Raw genomic sequence first — 20,764 nt, forward strand, 5'->3', positions numbered from 1 at the left:
AGGAAAGTCTGTAAGACTTACCTCCAATTAACCAACAAAAAGGCAGGAAGTAGAGCTGTGGTTCAAGTGGTAGAGTGCTAGCCTTCAGCAGAAAAGCTCAGGGGCAGCACCTTGATTCTGAGTTCAAGTTCCAGGGCCAGTTAAAAAAAAAAAAAGGAAAAAAAAAAGAAATAAAGAAAAAAGAAAACAAAGTTAGGAAACTTGTCCAAGTCACTTTTGTTGTTGTTGGTGGTTGCGGGGCTTGAATTCAAAGCCTGGGCACTGAGAGCCACAATGCCACTTCCAGCAATTAATTGGAGATAAAAGACTCAAGGAGCTGGGCACTGGTGGCTCACTCCTGTAATCCTAGCTACTTAAGAGGCTGAGATCTGAGGATTACAGTTCAAAACCTAGCCCAGGTAGAAAAGTCCATGAGATTCTTATCTCCAATAAACCACTAGAAAACTGGAAGTGGTGCTGTGGCTCAAGTGGTAGAGTGCTGACATTGAGCTGAAATGCTGAGGGACAGCATCCAAGCCCAGAGTTCAAGCTCCATGACCCACCAAAAAAAAAAAAAAGACTCGTGGACTTTCCTGCCTGGGCTTTGAAGTTTTCAGATCTTAGCCCCCTGAGTAGTTAGGAGTATATGCCTGAGCCACCAGTCCCCAGCTTCCAAGTCACTTTTTACTTGATAAAAATGTAAGCAAACTGAAAAAAAAATATATTTACAATAGATTTCAGTGGACTAACTTCTTTTTTCTATAAAGAGCCTTATCATATTAGTAAGATAAGGTAGTAAAAGAAAGGAAGTATGTACAGGCAATTCTTCGAAAAAGACATACAGTTCCTTTTAAACATCTAAAAATATTTCCAACCTCCTAGTCATCAAGAAAATATAAAATAATGGAGCATATTAGCTTACAGCCATTAGAATGGCAAAAATCAAAATGCTTCATTCTATAAAGTGGTGCTGAAAATACAAAAACATGATAATTACTCTATTGGCAGAATTGTTCTCCTTTTAGAGAATAATTTACAAAATCTGTGAAAGTTACAATGTGTTTGTTCTGCAACTCAGCAGTGTTCCTTCCAGCTGTATATCTTAGAGAAACTACTTATATACTTCTTTATCGAAACAAGAATGTTCATTGTAATATTTATTTGGATTGCTAAAAACTACTGAAAATACCCATCAGTACTAGTGAAATTATCCAGTGGAAGAATATAACTGTTAAGAAAATAGCTACATGTTAATGTATAAGTAATATTAAATGAAGAAATAAAAGAGTAGATTAGTATATGCAGTTGCACCACTAACATAAAGGAAATGAAAAGAAAATATTCCCATATGGGTGCTTCTACATGAATAGAGTATTTGTGAAAAAATAAGCATAGTAATAAGAGGTCCTTTGGGAAGAATTAAGAGAGAGACTTTTACTGTATACCTTTTCCAGTATTTGAATATTTCTCAGTACTTTACATGAAGTGAATATATTTTATTATATGTAAAATATAGAGAAATTAATGTTGGTTAATTATGGATGTTCATATGAACATTCATTAAGCTTAATGCAATTAGAATCTTCAAATTAAGTTCATTTTAACTTTTTTTTTTTTGTCTTGAACACTGGGCCTGGACACTCTCCCTCAGCAATTCAGCTAAAGGCCAGTGAGTGTTCTACCACTTGAGCCACAGTGCCACATCTGGTTTTCTGGTGATTAATTGGAAACAAGAGTCTCACAGACTTTTCTGCCCGGGCTTGCTTTGAACTGCGATCCTTAGATCTCAGCCTCCTGAGTAGCCAGGATTATAGGCATGAGCCATCGGTGCCCTGCTTATTTTAGCTTTCTTAATTCAACAATATAATCATTTTCTAAAATTTCAGAGTAACATTTGTTTTCTATATGACATTTAATTTTACTTACATAAAATGATGATCCTTGCTATCATTTTTCCTCCCCTGGTTCTGGGGCTTAAACTCAGGGTCAGCACTGTCACTTTTGTACTCATGGCTAGCACTGAACCATTTGAGCCACAGCTCCACTTCCAGCTTTTTTTTTTTTTTTTCACTTCTACCTTCTTATTTTTTTAATGTAATTTTATTGTTATTAAGGTGTTAACAGAGGGTTACCATTTCACAAGGCAGGTAATGAAAATGAGTACATTTCTTTTTTGGACAATGTTACCCCTTTCTTCGCTTTTCCCCAGTTAGCATTTTGGTGGCAAATTGGAGATAAGAGTCTTGTGGAATTCCTGCCCTGGCTGAGTTTAAACTTCAGTCATCAGATCTCACCCTTCTGAGTAGCTAGAATTACAGGCATGAGCCACTGGCTTCTGCCGCTATTATTTTTGTCTATGCGTGTGCGTGCATGCGTGTGTGTGTGTGTGTGGAGAGGGTACCAGGTGTTTGAACTCCTTATTTGGAGGTAGTCTCCAGGTTTTAGCCCCTTGAGTAGTTAGGATTACGGATGTGAGCCACCAGAACCAACTTTCTTGATATTAGTGTGAGATCTTATTTTGACATCTTATTGGAGTTCAATAAATTTTTATTTTTACTAAATTAACCTTTATTTTCATTTCTTTCTTTTTTTTTTTTTTTTTTTTTGGGTCCAGTCGTGGGGCCTGAACTCTGGGCCTGGGTGCTGTCCCTCAGCTCTTCAGCTCAAGGCTAGCACTCTTCCACTTGAGCCACAGCACCACTTCCGGCTTTTTTCTTTTTTGCTTATGTGGTGCTGAGGAATCGAACCCAGGGCCTCAGGCATGCAAGGCAAGCGCTCTAGACCACTGAGCCACCTTCCCAGCCCTTAACCTTTCTTTTCTTTTTTTTTTTTTTTTTTTGCTATGCTATTTTTATTTTTATTATCGTTAAACAGTTATACACAGGAGGTGCTATTTAACAAAGCAGTGTATGAGTACAGTGCATCTTGATCAGTGTCGCCCCCCTTCAACATTCTCAGCTGCTGTGACTCACCCCTTCCCTTACTTTTCTTAGTTTTGTGGTACATACAATGAATTCTTTTTTGTTGTTGTTGTTGCTGTTGGTTGTGAGACCTGAACTCTGGGCCTGGGCACTGTCCCTCAGTTCTTCAGCTCAAGGCTAGTGCTCTGCCACTTCCGGCTTTTTCTGCTTACGTGATGCTGAAGAATCGAACCCAGGGCTTCAGGCATGCAAAGCAAGCACTCTATCACTGAGCCACCTTCCCAGCCCCCTTAACCTTTATTTTCATAACTAAGGGTCTTTTATGAGGTAAGAATGATTTGTTTCTGTTTCTAAATGAGGGTAAATTGGCAATCTTGGCTATCCATTCTGTTTTTCTATTCCAATAGTATTAATGATTCCACCAAGAAATTGCTGTCCAAATGAATTTCTTCTTTGTATTTTTAATCATTGGGAATTTAACTATGTCATTTTTGTAATATCAATGAGCTTATTTAATTATATTGTGTATGCAGACTTTCTAAAGAAGATAAAGCCTTTTTGTGGGAGAAACGTTATTATTGCCTCAAACACCCAAATTGCCTTCCTAAAATACTAGCAAGTGCCCCAAACTGGAAATGGGTTAATCTTGCCAAAACTTACTCATTACTTCACCAATGGCCACCATTGTGCCCACTGACTGCATTGGAGCTTCTTGATTCAAAGTAGGTCAAATACATGTGTTTTCTCCATTGTATTGTCACTTTTTCTAGTAATAGTATGTTGCAGAAGAAGCAGTTCCATACAATGTAAATTTATAAAGGTGTATTTATATAAGCATGATCATTTGCATAAAACTACTCATAAAAAGTTTTTCATGTCATTTAGAACGGAGTTTAAGTTGTAAATATTGACTTATTGTAGAGCTAAAACTAATTTTTATGTGCTTAAAGTTTCCAAATAATTCCAAAATGTTGAATCTGTATTTGTAAAGGGAAATTTTATTCTTTAAAAAAGAACAAATATTATTGCTTTTGAATGAACAGCTATTTTTGAATGAACAGCTATTTGAATTTCCTCTGTCAAAATTAAATTGCGATTGTATATTTAGGAAATCAGCTTCACTAGAAAGAAATCATTGTCAAATCTTGAATTTCTGATATTCTAGATTTGCTGATCAGGAAGTGAGATCCCTAGCTGTGGCTTGGATTGAGGCTATTAGTGACGATGAGCTAACAGATCTTCTTCCACAGTTTGTGCAAGTGAGTTTTTTCTTCTTTTGACTCTACCCTGGTTTTTGTAAGGAGGGAACCTGCTAAGGGATCCTCTTTCTATTTTGATTGAAATTGCCATGTATGGCAATTTTGATTTGCCCCACCTGAATTTTTAATTCTCAAACTAGATTAGTGCTTTTCCTTGATTTTTGTTTACTGGCCTACATTAATTAACCTGTGTTTATATAGTGCTATGGACTGAATACATCTCTTTTCACATGCTATGAAAGTAGTTTACCACTTAGCTATATACAGCCCAGTTAGATTTTTTTTTTTGGTAAATATCATACTTTTATCAGTAAGAATAATAATGAGTTTTTATGATTAATATTTTGATAATGTCATCCCAACAACTTAGTATGTGTTTGACCACTAATAATTCTTACTTTTTTCTACACTTAGGCTTTGAAATATGAAATTTACTTGAATAGTTCATTAGTGCACTTCCTTCTGTCCAGAGCATTGGGAAATATCCAGATAGCACACAGTTTATATTGGTAAGATTTAAATTTTATTGAGTAACATGTTTCCATTGCTATTATCTATGAGATGACACATTCTGTTTCGTTTTTTTTTTTTTTTTTTTTTTTTGGGTCCAGTCGTGAGGCCTGAACTCTGGGCCTGAGCTCTTCAGCTCAAGGCTAGCGCTCTACCACTTGAGCCACAGCCCCACTTCTGGCTTTTCTTTTCTGCTTATGTGGTGCTGAGGAATCGAACCCAGAGCCTCATGCATGCAAGGCAAGCGCTCTACCACTGAGCACTACCTTCCCAGCCCCGAGATGGCACATTCTGAAATAGTGTACTTAAGACTATTGCCGGGTGCCTGATGGCTTACTCCTGTAATCCTAGTTACTCAGGAGGCTGAGATCTGAGGATCAGGGTTCAAAGCCAGCCTGGGCAGAAAAAGTCCATGAGACTCTTATCTCCAGTAAACCACTCAGAAAACAAGAAGTGGTGCTGTGGCTCAAGTGGTAGAGTGCTTGCCTTGAGCTGAAGAGCTGAGGGACAGCACCTAAGCCCAGAGTTTAAGCCCCATGACCGACAAGATAAAAACAAAAACAATCAAACAACAAAAAAAGACTATTTATTGTGGATACCAGATGTCTTTCTGAATGTATTATTATCAGGAAACTAAAATTTTATCTTGCAAAATAAAACCAAAAATAACAAAACCTTCTATTGGAAAATATTTGGCACATTATAGTTCTGTATTTAATTAGTTTTTACTTGCTATATGGCTTAAAATAAATTCCTAGATACCAGAAACAGAACTTGTTAACTTTATTTTTGAGGAAGCTTCATCCATTTTTCAGAAGTGGCTGACAAAAATTTTTGCTGTTTTAGGCTTCTCAAGGATGCCCTGCATGACACACAGTTTGGTGCCCGATATGAACATGTGTTGGGCGCTCTCCTCTCAGTAGGAGGAGAAGGACTTAGAGAAGAACTTTCTAAGCAGATGAAACTTGTACAGCTTTTAGGAGGAGTAGCAGAAAAAGTAAGGCAGGCCAGTGGATCAGCCAGACAGGTATGTACCCATGAAAAATAATATACATGCTTTTGATATTTAAGTATATTTAGAATTGATTCCCAGTTGAAGCCTTAACTACACCTTTGTTGTTTTGATCAGATTATAAAATACAAGGACTGCTTTAAATATATAGTAAAACATTTTAGAACATTTAGCACTTAGATCAGTGCTTTAATTATGCAAATTAATTTTTCTGATCAAAATTGTTAATTTATAGTGTAAAATATGAAGTCTACCATTTTCAAATTGTCTTTCGGACTTTGTGACTTTTTAAATATATACAAAAATTTTCAAGTTTTAAAATAAAACTAAGGGCTGGGAAGGTGGCTCAGTGGTAGAGCACTTGCCTTGCATGCTCGAGGACCTGGGTTCGATTCCTCAGCACCACATAAGCAAAAAGAAAAAAGCCGGAAGTGGCGATGTGGCTCAAGTAGAAGTGTGCTAGCCTTGAGCTGAAGAGCTGAGGGACAGCGCCCAGGCCCAGAGTTCAGGCCCCACGACCGGACCCCCCAAAAAAATAAAAAAAATAAAAATAAAAGGAAAATAAGAAAATAATTTAAAAGTATTTGTATTTAGTATAAATATTTAAAAATATTTAAATAACTTAAATGATGGCACAATTTTAATAAGCAATCACTTAATTTAAATATTTAAATAAACACATTCATAGCTTTGTAAACTTAGTTTTTAGAAGTTCTACCACATTGTAATTTCCAGAGATAATTTGGTTTTTAAAAGTAAACAAGACAGCTGGGTGCCCGTTGCTGACTACTGTAATCCTAGCTATTGAGGAGGCTGAGATCTGAGAATCACAGTTCAAAGCCAGCCTGGGCAGAAAAGTCCCATGAGACTCTTACCTCCAATTAACCACTCAAAAACTAGAAATGGAACTGTGGCTCAAAGTGGTAGAGTGCTTGCCTTGAGCAAAAAAAGCTCAGGGACAGTACCCAGGCCCTGGGTTCAAGTCCCACAAATGACAAAACAAAAAACCTTTAAAAAAAAAACTTTTTTTTTTTTTTTTAAGTTATACAGAGTAAGATTTCAGTATTACATTTCCACACATGATTACATTGTGTACCATTCAATCTCACCCTCTGTCACTCCAGAGGCTTTTTTTTCCCAGTCCTGGGGCTTGAACTCAGGGCGTGGGACTGTTCCTGAGCCTCTTTAAAGCCCCAGCTTTAACATTTTCGCATATACATGGTTTACCATATACACTTTTCCTCCATATGTTCATATCCTTTGCTCATTCTTTTTATAGTAAAAATTAACTTCTGGGCTAGGAAGGTGGCTCAGTGGTAGAGTGCTTGTCTTGCATGCATGAGGCCCTGAGTTCGATTCCTCAGCACCACATAAGCAAAAAGAAAAAAATCTGGAAGTGGCGCTGTGGCTCAAGTGGTAGAGTGCTAGCCTTGAGCTGAAGAGCTGAGGACAGTGCCCAGACCCAGAGTTCAGGCCCCACGACTGGACTCCCCCCCCCTCCCCCCCAAAAATTAATTTCTTTAGTACAACTTCTTTTTTTTGGGGGGGAGGATCCAGTCGTGGGGCCTGAACTCTGGGCCTGGGCGCTGTCCCTCAGCTCTTCAGCTCAAGGCTAGTGCTCTACCACTTGAGCCACAGTACCACTTCCGGATTTTTGCTTATGTGGTGCTGAGGAATTGAACCCAGGGCCTCAGGCATGCAAGGCAAGCACTCTACCACTGAGCCACCTTCCTAGCCCCTAGTACAACTTTTTTATGTACTGATTGTAACCATTTCTTCCATAGGTTGTCCTCCAGAGGAGTATGGAACGTGTACAGTCGTTTTTTCAGAAAAATAAATGTCGGCTTCCTCTCAAACCAAGTCTAGTGGCAAAAGAATTAAATATTAAGGTGATCTAATACTTAAGAACCCATACTAAATTCCAAAATAACATATAGAAGAAGGGAAATGCATAGATATTCTTATAGCAAATGAGGATAAAACTTGCATAGTTTGGCTATAAGTACTTAGGAAAACAAATTTCTTTGTCATTAGGGTCTATGTCTTAGCACCTATTACTGAAAGAGAAAAGGTATAACATTATTTAGTACCTTAGATTTTGTTGTTATTCCTCTGAAGTTGGTCTGAAAGTCTTAAATTAGCTTTTTAGCCAATTTTATTTTACTGTGTGCTTTGGATGAGTGATACAGCTCGGTTGTGGTTGAGTGCTTGCCTTGCATGCCCAAGGACCTCAACCAATAAGTTTTCTTTGCTACTAGCTTATTAATATTTTTGTCAGTGTTTGATTCATGCATAAGTCATTGTAACAGTACCCATAAGTAGAAGAAATAGAGATCTCATCACTAAATTTTGTTCATTAAATTTGAAGGATTTGGACACTTAGAAAACTTTAAAACTTTTATCTCAGATTTAAAAATTTTTGCCTCTCTGACTTTACAGAGATATTTTAGTCATATTATAATATGTTTAAATTTCAAAATTTGTTTTTATATACATCTGCTAGATGATTTTCATTTTCCTATTATTATTATTATTATTGTCGGTCATGGGGCTTGAACTCTGGGCCTGGGCACTGTCCCTCAGCTCTTCAGCTCAAGGCAAGCGCTCTACCACTTGAGCTACAGCGCCACTTCCTCATTTTCCTATTATTTATCCTCATTCAAATAACATAAAAGGAGAAATGGCTTGGACAAAAATAATTCCTCAATTTATTTTTATTCCAGTGTTATCTTTTTAATGTTTGAATGTTGTATTTGTAGTCATGTTCTTTCTTCAGTTCTAATGCTGTACCTCTAAAAGTCACAATGGTGAATGCTGATCCTATGGGAGAAGAAATTAACGTTATGTTTAAGGTGAGCAAAGTAAGATTACTTTTTTCTTTTTTGTTTCTTGGAGACAAAATATCACTGTGTTGCTTTGGTTGCTGTCCTGGGCTCCCAAGTAGCTGGGACTGTAGGTGTACACCTCTGCACCAAGCTAGCATTACTTTAAAGGAATATCAGTTTAAAAGTATTTTAGAGGCTGAGAAGTTGGCTTAGTGGTAGAGTGCTTGCCTCGCATGCATGAGGCCCTAGGTTCGATTCCTCAGCACCAAGTAAGCAGAAAAAAGCTAGAAGTGGCCCTGTGGCAAACTGATATGAACAGCACCACTTAGATTCATGCTGTGCAAACTGCAAAATTACCAGAGTAGCACTGAGTTTTGGAAGCATACTAATTATCTATGAGTAACAGCAGTACTGGAGTTGCACAGAGTAATTTAGTACTTATCAAACTTCTGTGTATTGTGATCATAATTTGTGTATTTTGAAGAGTGAAGAGTTTTAGTTAATTCAATGAGTTAAGTGAAAATCCATAATGTTAGCTTCATTGAACCATTTATATATATATAAAGTAATTTCCCATATACTCAGTTTATGGGGCTTCATTATTTCTTTTTATGCAATGTTAGTGTTTCTTTCTCTCTTTGTCCCTCCCTTCCTTTCTTTATGTGTGCTTATACTCAGGGCCTAGGCATTGTCCTTAAGCTTTTTCTCTCAAGGCTAGTGCTGTACCACTTGAGCCACAGCTCTACTTATTGGCATTTTGGTTGTTAATTGGAGATAAGAGTTTAATGGACTCTCCTGCCTGAGCTGCCTCAGATCTCAGCCTCCTGAGTAGCTAGGATTTCAGGTGTGAGGAACCAGTTCCCAGCTTTAAGTGCCATTTTTTCTAAAGCAGTATCAAGTATTTGAAATACAGAAATTTTGTGTGTGAAGACAAAGCCCCCTAATTCTCCATACTCAAAAATGTACTCTTCATTTTATATATAGTTGTTCATGGGCTTGAACTCTGAGCCTGGTTGCTGTCCTTCAGCTTTTCAGCTCAAGTAAAGCATTCTGCCACTTGAGACACAGCACCACTTTTGCCTTCTGGTGGTTAATTGGAGATAAAAGTTTCATGGACTTTCTTGCCTGGACTGGCTTTGAACCATGATCTCAGTCTCCTGAATAGCTAGGATTATAGGCGTGAGCTCTTCATTACATTTAAAATATTTTTTAAAGAGAAAATGGAAATTGGTAGAGGTTCCAGGTAGACTTAATTTATCTCTTTGAGATAATTACAGATTCAGACAGTTATAAGAAATTATACAGAAATCTAGGTTAATGACACAAACCTGTAATTGTAGCACTGGGGAAGTAGAGGCAGGAAGATTGAGAGTTTGAGGCCAGCCTTGGCTACAGAAGGAATCTTAGGCCATCCCATGCTGCATGAGAGCCCCTGTCTCTAAAACGAAGAAAAAGTGATCAAGATGGGGAGAGGGAAGGAAAGGAAGAAAGAGACAAAGAAAAATGAAGAGAGGAAGGAAAGGAAAGAAGGAGAGAGGAAAGAAGGAGAGAGGGAGAGAAAAGAGGGAAGGAGGGGCCAGGAAGGTGGCTCAGTGGTAGAGCGCTTGCCTTGCATGCATGAGGCCCTGGGTTCGATTCCTCAGCACCACATAAGCAAAAAGAAAAAAGTTGCAAGTGGCTCTGTGGCTCAAGTGGTAGAGCGCTAGCCTTGAGCTGAAGAGCTGAGGGACAGCGCCCAGGCCCAGAGTTCAGGCCCCATGACTGGACCCCAAAAAAAAAAGAAAAAAGAAAAGAGGGAAGGAAGGAAGGAAGCAAGCAAGCAAGCAAACGGAAGGAAGGAAGGAAGGAAATAAATAAATTATACAGAGAGCCTTTGGGCCCTTTCCTCAATTTCTCTCAGTGGTAACAACTTGTTAACTATAGTGCAGTATGACAATTAAGTTATTGGCTTCGATATAGTAAAGACCCAAATTATTACAAAGAGTGATCCCCATGTTGCCCATCCTAAATTGAAGATAGTTTACATTCTCTAAAACTCATCTTTTAATATGTTTTGTTCAAAGCAGTGTAGCTCAGTGATAGAGTACTTGCCTAGTATGTTTAAAAAACAAAACAAAACAAAAAACTAACAACAACATTGAAGGTGTGTCTCGAGTAACAGAGTGTCTACCTAGGAAGCACAAGGCCCTGAGTTCAAACCTCAGAACTGCCTCAAAAATAAATAAAAATAGAATATACTGTTTAGGATATTCAGGTAAGAAGAGGCTAAGGAATTTTCTCTAGAATGCTATTGAAGAATAAAAGTGCAATTCTGTTTATCTTATTCTTCATTTGTTCTACCCCTCTATCCAGACTTTATAGTGTATATATATCTAGTAAGTCTTTTGGAAAAGTACAAGTTTTATTTCTTTGATTTCAAGGTTGGTGAAGATCTTCGGCAAGATATGTTAGCTTTACAGATGATAAAAATTATGGATAAGATCTGGCTTAAAGAAGGACTGGATCTGAGAATGGTAATTTTCAAATGTCTTTCAACTGGCAGAGATCGAGGTGAGTTACTCTTGGAACCTTATTTTTTGGTGAACTAGGAGTGTGCCTAACATAAGGGTCCTGATGAAGATATATTGTAGTCTCAGTTGTTTTGCTGGTTTTGTCAGTCATGGGGCTTGAACTCAGAGCCTGGGTGCTGTCTCTGATGTTTTTCGCTCAAGGCTAGCATCTTGAATCGCAGCCCCACTTCCAGTTTTCTGGTTGTTAATTGGAGATAAGAATATCACAGACTTATGAGCCGGGCGCTGGTGGCTCACGCCTGTAATCCTAGCTACTTAGGAGGCTGAGATCTGAGGATCGCGGTTAAAAGCCAGCCCGGGCAGGAGAGACCGTGAGACTCCTATCTCCAATAAACCACCAGAAAACCGGAAGTGGCGCTGTAGCTCAAGTGGTAGAGTGCTCGCCTTGAGATGAAGAGCTGAGGGACAGCGCCCAGGCCCAGAGTTCAAACCCCACGACCGACAAAAAAAAAAGAATATCACAGACTTTCCTGTCTGGGCTGGCTTTAAACTAAGAACCTCAGATATCAGCCCCCTGAGTAGGTGTGAGCTGTGGGTGGGAGGAAACAACTCATTGCATAGCCCTAATAAACACTCTGCAGTAACTACAAAAGTATAATGCCCAGGCACTGAGTTCAAGCACCAGGACCCATGCACATGTGCATGCACGTGCGCGCGCACACACACACACATACACATACACACACATATACACAGAGTCAGATCAGTTTAAGAATTCTTGATGATTATTTTTACGAAATCTTATTATAAACTGAGAGTTATTTTATCAAGCAAGATTCTTCAACACAAGCCTGTCTCAATTAGATTACTTTTTTGGTCACAACACTTTATTCAACTTCTTTTTTCTTTTTGTTGATGGTGGGGCCTGAACTCTGGGCCTACGCACAGTCCCTCAGCTCTTCAGCTCAAGGATAGTGCTCTACCACTTGAGCCACAGCACCACTTCTGGATTTTTCTGCTTATGTGGTGCTGAGGAATCGAACCCAGGGCCTCATGCATGCAAGGCAAGCCCTCTACCACTGAGCCACCTTCCCAGCCATCAACTTCCTCTTTTCGAAATTGTTAAATTCCCTGCTTTTTAAAGTTTTCTAACTAATGAGTGAATGCTTAGGATGTACCTTGTCCTGTGCCATATTTTTCACTTGTGTTAGATAACTGTTCTTATTTTTTCATATAAAGAAACCACAGGGTAGGAATGTAGCTTAGTGGTAGCATGCTCACCTTGAACAAGTCTTGAGCAAAAAAAGCTCAGGGACAGTGCCCAGGCCCTGAGTTCAAGACCCATGACTGACGAAGAAAAAAAATGAAATCACAGTCAAGGCTGGCCACACAAGCTCATGTCTGAGATCTCAGCTGCTTGGTATGCGGAGATCAGAAAGATCATGGCTTACGGCAAGCTTAGGGAAAAAGTAGGTCCCATCTCAACAAATGAGGTGGAAAAGTTCTGGGGTGTGACTGGAGTTGATAGAGCACCTGCCTAGCAAGCATGGGGCCCTGAGTTTAAACAAAGAGGAGAGAGAGGAAGAGAGGGGAGGGAGAGAGGGATAGAGAGAGAGGGACAGAGACAGACAGAATGAATGAATGAATGAATGGAGAATGGAAGGGGAGAGGATGGCAACCAGATCCTCTGTGAAGTTTTTCACAAGCTTCTCATCCTAAAGTACTTTCTCTTTCAACTCCCATACTGTCTTAATGTTCACCAGATATTTGTTTTATATTCTGTTTTTCCCTCTGAATGTTATATATTGATTATATATTCTCTCAGAGTAGAGACTGTATCTTATATAGATAGTAGAATTATGTATCTCTTAAAAACTTCGGTGTACTTTTTTAAAAAATGTAATTAGACATAGATATACAGTCAAGATGAATACACTCATAGAAGAAAGATATCACTGTGAACTATAAACTAGCTGATGCAAATCAAATAATCTAAAATTGCCAAATGAATTCCTTCTGCTATATAAAATCAGACTGTTACCACCTAGTCCTATGTATTTTCTGTATGGTTGCCTGGAAGTCATGGTCAGCTTGGTTTTCTTGAAGGCCTTGGTGGAAAGTAGTTCAATGTTTCCTTATTTATTTATTTATGTTGGGTCCGATCGTGGGGCCTGAACTCTGGGCCTGGGCGCTGTCCCTCAGCTCTTCAGCTCAAGGCTAGTGCTCTACCACTTGAGCCACAGCGCCATTTTCGGCTTTTTTCTTTTTGCTTATGTGGTGCTGAGGAATCGAACCCAGGGCCTCAGGCGTGCAAGGCAAGCGCTCTACCACTGAGCCACCTTCCCAGCCCCAAATGTTTCCTTTTTTAAATACAAATATATATCGTTTATTTAAAAATGTTTAAATGAAGTCAGGTGCCAGTGCCTCACGCCTACTCAGAAGACTTCAGGAGACTGAGATTTAAGGACCACAGTTAAAAGTGAGTCTGTGCAGGAAAGTCTGCAAGACTCTGGTCTAATTAACCACCAGAAAGGCTAACGTGGAACTGTGACTCAAGTGATAAGCATGCCAGCCTTGAGCAAAAAAGCTAAAGAACAGTGGGTAAGCCCCTAATTCAAGCCTCAGTAATGACACACCTACACACACACAAAGTAAATAAACCATTTTTTAAGTTATATGTGTATTTATTAAAATACTCAGATAACATAATAGAATTAATTGTAAATTTTGGTTTTCTCTCACACCTTCCTCCTCTATCATAAGTATCAGAGTCCTAAAATATTACCATTATATAGCATTTAAAGCATAATTTGTTTATATTCAAATATGCATAACATGCATGTTGGTCGTGGGGCTTGAACTCTGGGCCTGGTTGAAGTTCCTGAGTTCTTCAGCTCAAGGTGAGTGCTCTACCACTTGGGCCACAGCACCACTTCTGGTTTCCTGGTGGTTTGTTGGAGATAAGAGTCTCATGGACCTTCCTGCCCAGGCTGGCTTTGAACCACAATCCTCAGATTTCAGCCTCCTGAGTAGCTAGGATTATAGGTGTGAGCCACCAGTGCCTGGCAAATTTTTTTTTTATTGTGAAAATATCATGCAGAGGGGTTACAATTACATGAGCAAGGTAATGAGTACATTTCTTATCAAGCATTGTTGCCTCCTCTTTTGTTTCCCCTTACCACCCCTTCCCATCTCCCCGCACTCCCTCCCTCTCCACTCCCCCACCCTGGCAACAGTTTTATAAAAACAAATAATTCTCTCTTTTTTGGACCTGAGATTGGGACTTGAACTTGGTACCTGGCACTTTCAAGCTCATTGGATAGTGCTCTGCCAACTGAGCCACACCTTGAACCCCCACAAAAAAATTCCCATCAGGATTTTGTCCTGGTTTGTTGTTGTTGTTCTGGTTCTAGGGCTTGAACCTAAGGCCTGGGTACACTGTCCTTCAGCTTTTTCATTCAAGCTGGCACTCTATCACTTGAGCCACAGCTCCTCCTCTGGCTTTTTCATGGTTAATTGTAGATAACAGTCTCATGAACTTTCCTGCCCAGACTGGCTTCAAACTGATACATAAGCTCTTTTTCCATAAGCCCATTAAGAACTACCTCACTGAAGTCCGTTTTGTACATATCCCATAATTAATACATTGGGTGCTTGTTTTAAAGCAGTTAAGAAAAGATACTTTGCCTAGCAGCAACATTCCAGTTAGGAAGTCCAAGCACAAACTTGAGACAGCTTATATCTATTCATCCCAATGATTATCCTTTAGGGATTTACACATGGATGTACAGACAATGTTTGTGTAATTTTAAAAAGACTTCTTTTTGGAAGACATTTGCACATAACTTATTTACTTATTTATTTTGTTAAAGGCATGGTGGAGTTAGTTCCTGCTTCAGATACCCTCAGGAAAATTCAAGTGGAATATGGTGTGACAGGATCCTTCAAAGATAAGCCACTTGCAGAGTGGCTAAGGAAATATAACCCTTCTGAAGAAGAATATGAAAAGGTGATAAGCATATCTCTTTATTTGAAATAATTTGTCAAAAGCATATAAAGTTAGAATGTGTTTGTGACTTTAACTAAGCTTCACTATCCGACAGTACTGTGAAATTTGGGAAATTATGTAACCACTTAATCACAATGAAATATCTGAAAAAAAAAGCATATTACAAGCTAGTCACTAGTGCCTCACACCTATAATCTGTTATTTAGGAGGCTGAGATCTGTGGATTGCAGTTTGAAACCATCCTAGGCAGGAAAGTCCATGATACTGGTCTCTGGCTGGAAGTGAAGTTGTGTGGCTCAAATGGTAGAGAGCCCTTGAGTGAAAAAGCTAAAGGAGCTGGGCCCTGGTGGCTCATGCCTGTAATCCTAGCTACTCAGAAGGCTAAGATCTGAGATCACAGTTCAAAGCCAGCCAGGGCAGAAAAAGCCCATGAGACTCTTATCTCCAATTAACCAACAGAAAACTGGAGATGGCACTGTGGCTCAAGTGGTAGAGCGCTCACCTTCAGCTGAAGAGCCAAGAGACATCATCACTCAGGGCCAGAGTTCAAGCCCCATGACCGACCCAAAAAAAAAAAAAAAAAAAGGCTAAAGGATAGTGCTCAGGCTCTAAATTCAATCCTAGTACTGGCAAAAAAAAAAAAAAAAAAAAAAAAAGCATAATAAAGGGATAGGGTTATATCTTAAATAGTAGTATACCTGTCTAGCAAACTCAAATACTGTGTCATTCTTACCCCCACACCAATGTATTACAAAGGTTTTAAATGTTTTCACTGTCCAGATCTGATGACTACTTAGCCATTTAGTTAAACTTTCCCTAAGTGTAGATAAGAATATAAACAGAATGCATTTGATAGCTGGAATATGAGTAAAACCAATGCTATATTACCCACAAATATTCCATACATGTACTTAAAAACTGCATTGTAGGTTAATAGTACATGTTGTGGGGCAAAATCTGTGCTTGAATTCAGGCACCAAGTCACTAACCAGCAACGGGCAAATTTAAGTTCTTTGTGCCTTAGTAACCTTTGGTATAAAATATTAGTATGTATTATGGTATTATAACTACTTGAGCATTAAATGTGAATAAGCATAAATCTAGAAAGAGAACTGAATAGTGAAAATAATGTACCTTTCTATCTTGTTAGGAGCTTTTTTTTTTCACAAATTTTGAATTACATAAAGAGAAGGACAGAGTTAGAATGTAAGGCCTGTTGTGATCGTTATTTGACTTAAGGGAGACTCTTAACTCTTTGAGTGGTAGACTCAGTTTTAGGGTCATTTAATCAGCTTGTTAATGTCCCATTAATGTGTCACTTTTATAGACTTAAAAATGCCTTCCTTTGATATGTGAAGATTGTGTAGAGGACTTTGCAGGTCTTTAAAGTATTAGATCACTCCCTTTTTTTAATTCTTTGTAGGCTGAGTTAAGCAGTGCAGTAGAAGAATTTCTTTCTAGTAATATTGGCTCTTGTAATTCCTAGTGAAATGTTGGACAAGTAACTGATTGTAAGAGAATATTCATTGAGCACACTTTATATGATTTGGCTTTTATTATCCACTAGTGTTTTGGAGAGTCTTAGCAGTGTGGTCCAGTGTTGTTAGAAGTTTATTTTTGTTTTTTTTGGGTTTGTCGGTCGTGGGGCTTGACCTCTAGGCTTGGGCACTGTCCTTGCACTCTTCAGCTCAAGGTGAGCGCTCTACCACAGTGCCACTTCTGGTTTTCTAGTGGTTTATTGGAGGTAAGAGCCTCACGGGCTTTTCCTGCCTAGGCTGGCTTTGAGTCGCTATCCTCAGCTCTCAGGCTCCTGAGTAGCTAGGATTACAGGCGTGAGCCACCAGCGCCCAGCTGTTGTTAGAAGTTTTAATATATAAAATGGGTGTTTTTTTTTTTTTTCTTTTTTAGGTCTTAACACAGTTTATCAATGTGCTCTACCTCTGAGCTATACCTCCAGCCTCTAAGCTGTCTTTTTTTATAAATGTTCTCCTCACATGAAGAATTCTTCTATCTAGTTATAAAGAACATTTATTTCAGTGCTGGGAATTGAACCAAGGGCCTTGCATTAGCAAGTATCAGACTAATTTTTATTCAAAAGATACCCATTGTGGTGAACAGAGAGCATGTAAGAAGCTGAATTATACAAACCTGGTGCAAGTGATGAATCACTTTGAACTTTGCACATTCTTCCTCCTTTAAAAATATTTTTGTTATCATTTAAATAGGGATAAAGGTGGACCCATTGAAACAATGAGATGTACAAGTCGTTATGTTGAAATTTACAACTTTGTTGGGGGGGGTATGGGGGGAGGATGGGAAGGGATGGGAAGGAGAAACAAAGGAGGAGGCTATAATGCTTGATAAGAAATGTACTCATTATCTTGCCCATGTAATTGTAACCCCTCTGTACAGTATTTTCACAATAAAAAATATTTTTGTTTTTGTTGTTTTTTTGGGGGGTCCGGTCATGGGGCCTGAACTTTGGGCCTGGGCGCTGTCCCTCAGCTCTTCAGCTCAAGGCTAGCACTCTACCGAGCCACAGTACCACTTCTGGCTTTTTTCTTATGTGGTGCTGAGGAATCGAACCCAGGGCCTCATGCATGCAAGGCAAGCGCTTTACCACTGAGCCACCTTCCCAGCCCTTAAAAATATTAAGAAAAATAAATAATAAAAATATTTTGGGGCTGGGGAGGTAGCTCGGTGGTAGAGTGCTTGCCTTGCATACATGAGGTCCTAGGTTCGATTCCTCAGCACCACATAAGCAGAAAAAGCTGGGAGTGGTGTTGTGGCTCAAGTGGTAAAGCGCTCACCTTGAGCTGAACTGCTGAGGGACAGTGCCCAGGCCCAGAAGTTCAAGCCCCACAACCAACCAAAAAAAAAAAAATGTTCTTAATGTGGCTCATACCTATAATTCTAGCTACTCCTGAGGCTGAGATCTGAGGATTGTGGTTCGAGGCCAGCCAGGGTAGGAAAGTCCCCAGGACCAGCTAAAAACAAAAAAACTTCTCTAGGCTGGGGATGTGGCTTAGTGGTAGAGTGTTTGCGTAGCATGCATGAAGTCCTGGGCTTGATTACTCAGTACCACATACACAGAAAAAAGCCAGAAGTGGTGCTGTGTGCTAGCCTTAAGCACAGAGAGGCTCAGAGACAGTGCCAGGCTCTGATTTCAAGCCCCATGACTGGCAAAAAAAAAAAAAAAAAACTTCTCTAAAATTATTTTGTATCTTTATTTTATAGGCTTCTGAGAATTTTATTTATTCTTGTGCTGGATGCTGTGTAGCTACCTATGTTTTAGGCATCTGTGATCGACACAATGATAACATAATGCTTCGAAGCACAGGCCACATGTTTCACATTGACTTTGGAAAGTTTTTGGGTCATGCACAGATGTTTGGCAGCTTTAAAAGGTATTCATACTATTACTGTTGATGAAGAATAGCTGTTGTTACTGTAACCAAGTAATACGTTACTATTTACCAAGTCAGTGTTCCAAACCTTGTCCTTCTTGCTCTGTTTTGCCTTTGAACATAGATAGGGATGAACTAGGCCTTGAAATGACTTTACCACTTAGTACACAAGCTATTGTGTGTAAACTTTTAAATAAATTGATATATATTTTATCTAGGTTTTAGTATCTGTTAGAAGTGACTCCATTTGTATAATAGTATAAAATTTTCTATATTTGTAATTTCTGTTTGTATCTCTATTTACAAATATATGTGTGTATATGTACATATATATATATATATATATATATATATTCAGTCAAAATAATAAGGTTCTTATGTGATTGTTTTCCTGAAAATATGAATTTACAGGAGCTAGTGAAATTTCACAGTTTGATACTAGGTTTCCTATTTGGAAATTGCTGTAGTCATATAACTTTGTTTAATAACCATATAACAATAATCATCATAGTTGGATATAGGCTAAATAATGCTCTGTGTGTGTTTCATTTTAAATAGGGATAGAGCTCCTTTTGTGCTTACCTCTGATATGGCATATGTCATTAATGGGGGTGAAAAGCCTACCATACGTTTCCAGTTGTTTGTGGATCTCTGCTGTCAGGCCTACAACTTGATAAGAAAGCAGACCAACCTCTTTCTTAACCTACTTTCACTGGTAACTTTCTTTATAACAGTTACTTAATTGTATATTAGTGTATATTTCAGTACTTTAGTGGATTCCTGGGGGAAGAGAGTAGTAACTAAAGCCTAAGGAAAGCATCTAGGATGCTATTGAACAGTTGTGGCCTAATTTGATTATCTTCAGATTGTGAACATTCATTAAATTGTATATTTAGTGTTTTTATACTTTCTGAGATATGTTACAGTTAAAAAGAACAAAAACAAAGTAAAAAATATGATTATTGTGACTGAAATCGCTGTAATAAAAACAGAAACGTAGGCAAGGAGGGCTGTATTTCACACCTTTATTCCATAAATGAGTTTTATAATTTTCAACAAGTCACTTACCTTCTTTGGCCTCAATTTTCTCATTTAAAGAGTCACTTAGGTCCTCAAAACGCTAGCAAACTCTTCAAAAGTGTAATTATATTTTTTTCCCCTTTAGTCTAATTACTTGATCAGCAGAAAATTTAACTCACAAAGCTTTTTTCCCCCTCCTTCTGTAGATGATTCCTTCAGGTTTACCAGAGCTAACAAGTATTCAGGATTTGAAATATGTTAGAGATGCACTTCAACCCCAGACTACAGATGCTGAAGCTACAATTTTCTTCACTAGGTATGTCATAATTTTTTTTTTTTTTTTTGGGTCCGGTCGTGGGGCCTGAACTCTGGGCCTGGGTGCTGTCCCTCAGCTCTTCAGCTCAAGGCTAGCGCTCTACCACTTGAGCCACAGCGCCACTTCCGGCTTTTTTTCTTTTTGCTTATGTGGTGCTGGGGAATCGAACCCAGGGCCTCAGGCATGCAAGGCAAGTGCTCTACCACTGAGCCACCTTCCCAGCCCCTAGGTATGTCATAATTAAATACATTGTTGAGAAGTCATGTACCAAATTCAAGTCTACCAGTACCACTAAAAATAATTTTATTTATTGAATAACTATTGAAGTAATATTTACTAAAAATATTTTATAAAAGATTTTCAGCTGAGTGCCAGTGGCTCTTGCCTGTAGTCTTAGCTACTCATGAGGCTGCGATCTGAGGATTGCAGTTAGAAGCCAACCCTGGGCAGGAAAGTCTGTGAGACTCTTATCTCCACTAAACTGTTACTACGTGAAGTCATACGTGGTATTTGCATTTTGTTTTTTTCCATACCTGGAGCTTGAACTCTGGGCCAATGAATGTGCTGTCCCTGAGCCTCTTTGTAGTCAAGGCTAGCACTCTACCACTTGAGCCATAGCACTGCTTTGTGCTTTTTCTGAGTAGTTGATTGGATATAAGGGTTTCACAGACTTTTCTGCCCAGGTGGGCTTTGAACCATAATCCTCAGATCTCAGCCTCCTGAGTATACTTGCAGTTTTTTTGGTTTTTTTTGGTCATAGGGCTGACTCTGGGCCTGGGTGCTGTCCCTGAGTTCTTAAGCTCAAGTTCTTAAGCACTCTCCCACTTGAGCCACAACACCACTTCCATTTCAGCTTTTCTTAGTAGTGTGTTGAAGATAAAAGTCTTACGGACTTTTCTGCCCAGTCTGGCTTTGAACCATAATCCTCAGATCTCAGCCTCATGAGTAGCTAGGATTACAGTGAGCCAGTGGTACCCAGATGCTGTTACTGTTTTA

General features: G+C 38.9%; 1 protein-coding gene across 2 annotated transcripts in view; it reads left to right on the forward strand.

Moving 5' to 3' along the window:
- The window catches only part of Pik3c2a (phosphatidylinositol-4-phosphate 3-kinase catalytic subunit type 2 alpha), a 105,843-nt gene that overhangs the window by 75,933 nt on the left and 9,146 nt on the right, over positions 1-20,764 (forward strand). For both annotated transcript variants that reach the window (XM_042691321.1, XM_042691319.1), the window contains exons 16-26: positions 3,434-3,622; positions 4,066-4,159; positions 4,574-4,668; positions 5,516-5,696; positions 7,466-7,570; positions 8,441-8,533; positions 10,927-11,056; positions 14,889-15,025; positions 18,263-18,432; positions 18,991-19,147; positions 19,659-19,768. In XM_042691321.1, coding sequence (XP_042547255.1) covers positions 3,434-3,622; positions 4,066-4,159; positions 4,574-4,668; positions 5,516-5,696; positions 7,466-7,570; positions 8,441-8,533; positions 10,927-11,056; positions 14,889-15,025; positions 18,263-18,432; positions 18,991-19,147; positions 19,659-19,768 — 1,461 coding nt within the window. The remainder of the gene's footprint in view (positions 1-3,433; positions 3,623-4,065; positions 4,160-4,573; positions 4,669-5,515; positions 5,697-7,465; positions 7,571-8,440; positions 8,534-10,926; positions 11,057-14,888; positions 15,026-18,262; positions 18,433-18,990; positions 19,148-19,658; positions 19,769-20,764) is intronic.

The sequence above is a fragment of the Dipodomys spectabilis genome, unplaced genomic scaffold (assembly GCF_019054845.1).
Source record: "Dipodomys spectabilis isolate Male_0828 unplaced genomic scaffold, ASM1905484v1 ptg000145l, whole genome shotgun sequence".
NCBI classification, from domain to species: Eukaryota; Metazoa; Chordata; class Mammalia; order Rodentia; family Heteromyidae; genus Dipodomys; species Dipodomys spectabilis.